Below are 1,777 nucleotides of genomic sequence, written 5' to 3' on the forward strand. Positions count from 1 at the left end.
GTTGCCATCAGCCTTGTCGTCGACACCGTTAAGGAGGCGATCTCAGGGAAAAAATGGTCCCGCGGCACAAAGAAGTACTGCCAAGTAGTTACACTGGACATCAAGAATGCCTTCAACTCAGCCAGGTGGGACTGCATAAGTGAGGCTCTTGTGAAGTTGCATCTACCTAAACACGTGCGAAGGATGGTAGATAGCTACTTTACCGGAAGAATTCTCAAGTACGATACGGAGTGTGGTGCGCATGAGTACAGAGTCACTGGATGGGTACCTCAAGGCTCAGTACTGGGCCCTCTCCTGTGGAATGTCATGTACGATGGGCTGCTCAAGCTGAAATTGCCACAAGGTGTGAAACTCTTGTGTGGCTGTAGTTATCGTGGGACAACACTGGATGAAAAGACTAGGCCTGAACCTAGCGGAGCATAAGACAGAAGCCGTGCTGATCATTAGCAGAAAGAAAATTGAGACTATCACGTTGCAGGTCGGATCTTCTGAATTTCCCTCCCAACCGTACATCCAATATCTGAGGGTGATGATCGATGCCCGACACAACATCAAGCAGCAAGCAGAGCATGTGGGTATGAAGGCGTCTGGGGTCAGAGCGTCTCCATCACGCCTCATGCCAAACGTAGGAGGCCCTACGCAGAGGAGAAGAGCGTTACTATTGTCGGTGGTCACGTCGGTGCTTATGTATGGCATTGCCATCCGGGCTGACGCACTGGAGATGCAGGAATCACGGAGGAAGGTGGCACCAGTCTACCGACTGAGCGCCCTTAGAGTTGCCAAAGCATACCGCACTGTGTCCGAGGATGCAGTATGTGTTATCGCCGGGATGCTGTCCATGGAAGTGTTAGCCGAGGAACGAAGATCCCTGTACCGGCGGAGAGGATCGGATACACTGAGCGCAACAGAGTTCAGAGCAGAAGAGAAACGAAATAGCTTGCACCGTTGGCAGCTCCAGTGGGACGCCTCGGGGAGCGGGAGATGGACTCATCGTCTTATCCCGTAGGTGGATGCCTGGTTAATGCATCGCCATGGAGAAGTGAATTGCTACTTGACACAGATGCTGTCAGGACATGGGTGCTTCCGGGCTTATCTTCATAAATTCAAACATGAGGATTCTCCGGAGTTTCCGGCCGGCACAGGAGTGAATGAAGACCTCGAGTCCGTGTTTTTCGCTTGCCCCCGCTTCAGCATGACACGTGATAACTGGGAGTCTGTACTTGGAAGAAGGGTTTGACCTGAGAACTTCGTAGAACCCATGCTCTCATCGAAAACAGCCTGGGACGAAACGAGCAACTTCGCGGCGGAAGTCATGAAGGAGCTCCGAAAAGAGGAACGCCAGCGGAAGAACGCGGAATGAATGAGGAAGCTACCGAAAACTCCTCTGAAGGAAGAGCAACAGCTGAAATGTCCCCCACCCCGCGAAGTAATGCCTGCCGGCATTCCTGTAGGGAATATGGGGTAAGAGAAAATAGGTCTGACTGGAGTTGAGTCGGTATTGATCGTAGATCCGAGTCTGAGATACCCCAATTGACGAAGGGATTCACCTATTCCCTCCCTCAGGTGGGGATGCTTAAATGCATTTTCCCAACAGACCATTAAAAAACACACACACACACTCTCACTCACACATACATACGGGCATTTTGTTAAAAATTGTTGACAATAATTCTGGAGACCTCGAAACGTGGAGATATGATGTCCAATCGATTTTCTATTTTCGCGGTGCATACAATAACTTCCCTATCCGGGAAGTTAATAAAAATATTACATCGCA

General features: G+C 50.3%; 1 protein-coding gene across 1 annotated transcript; it reads left to right on the plus strand.

The window, feature by feature from the left end:
* The first annotated feature begins 529 nt into the window (after positions 1-529).
* Positions 530-1,006, plus strand: LOC107044050. Its single transcript, XM_015265796.1, has one exon. The coding sequence runs from the start codon at positions 530-532 to the stop codon at positions 1,004-1,006; it is 477 nt and encodes a 158-aa protein (XP_015121282.1).
* Positions 1,007-1,777: the final 771 nt, after the last annotated feature.

Source organism: Diachasma alloeum, unplaced genomic scaffold, assembly GCF_001412515.2.
Source record: "Diachasma alloeum isolate Michigan unplaced genomic scaffold, Dall2.0 Dall_scaffold_00667, whole genome shotgun sequence".
NCBI classification, from domain to species: Eukaryota; Metazoa; Arthropoda; class Insecta; order Hymenoptera; family Braconidae; genus Diachasma; species Diachasma alloeum.

Excerpts from the sequence above, each read along its gene's own strand:
- LOC107044050 (XM_015265796.1), top strand. The coding sequence starts at position 530 with ATGATCGATGCCCGACACAACATCAAGCAGCAAGCAGAGCATGTGGGT.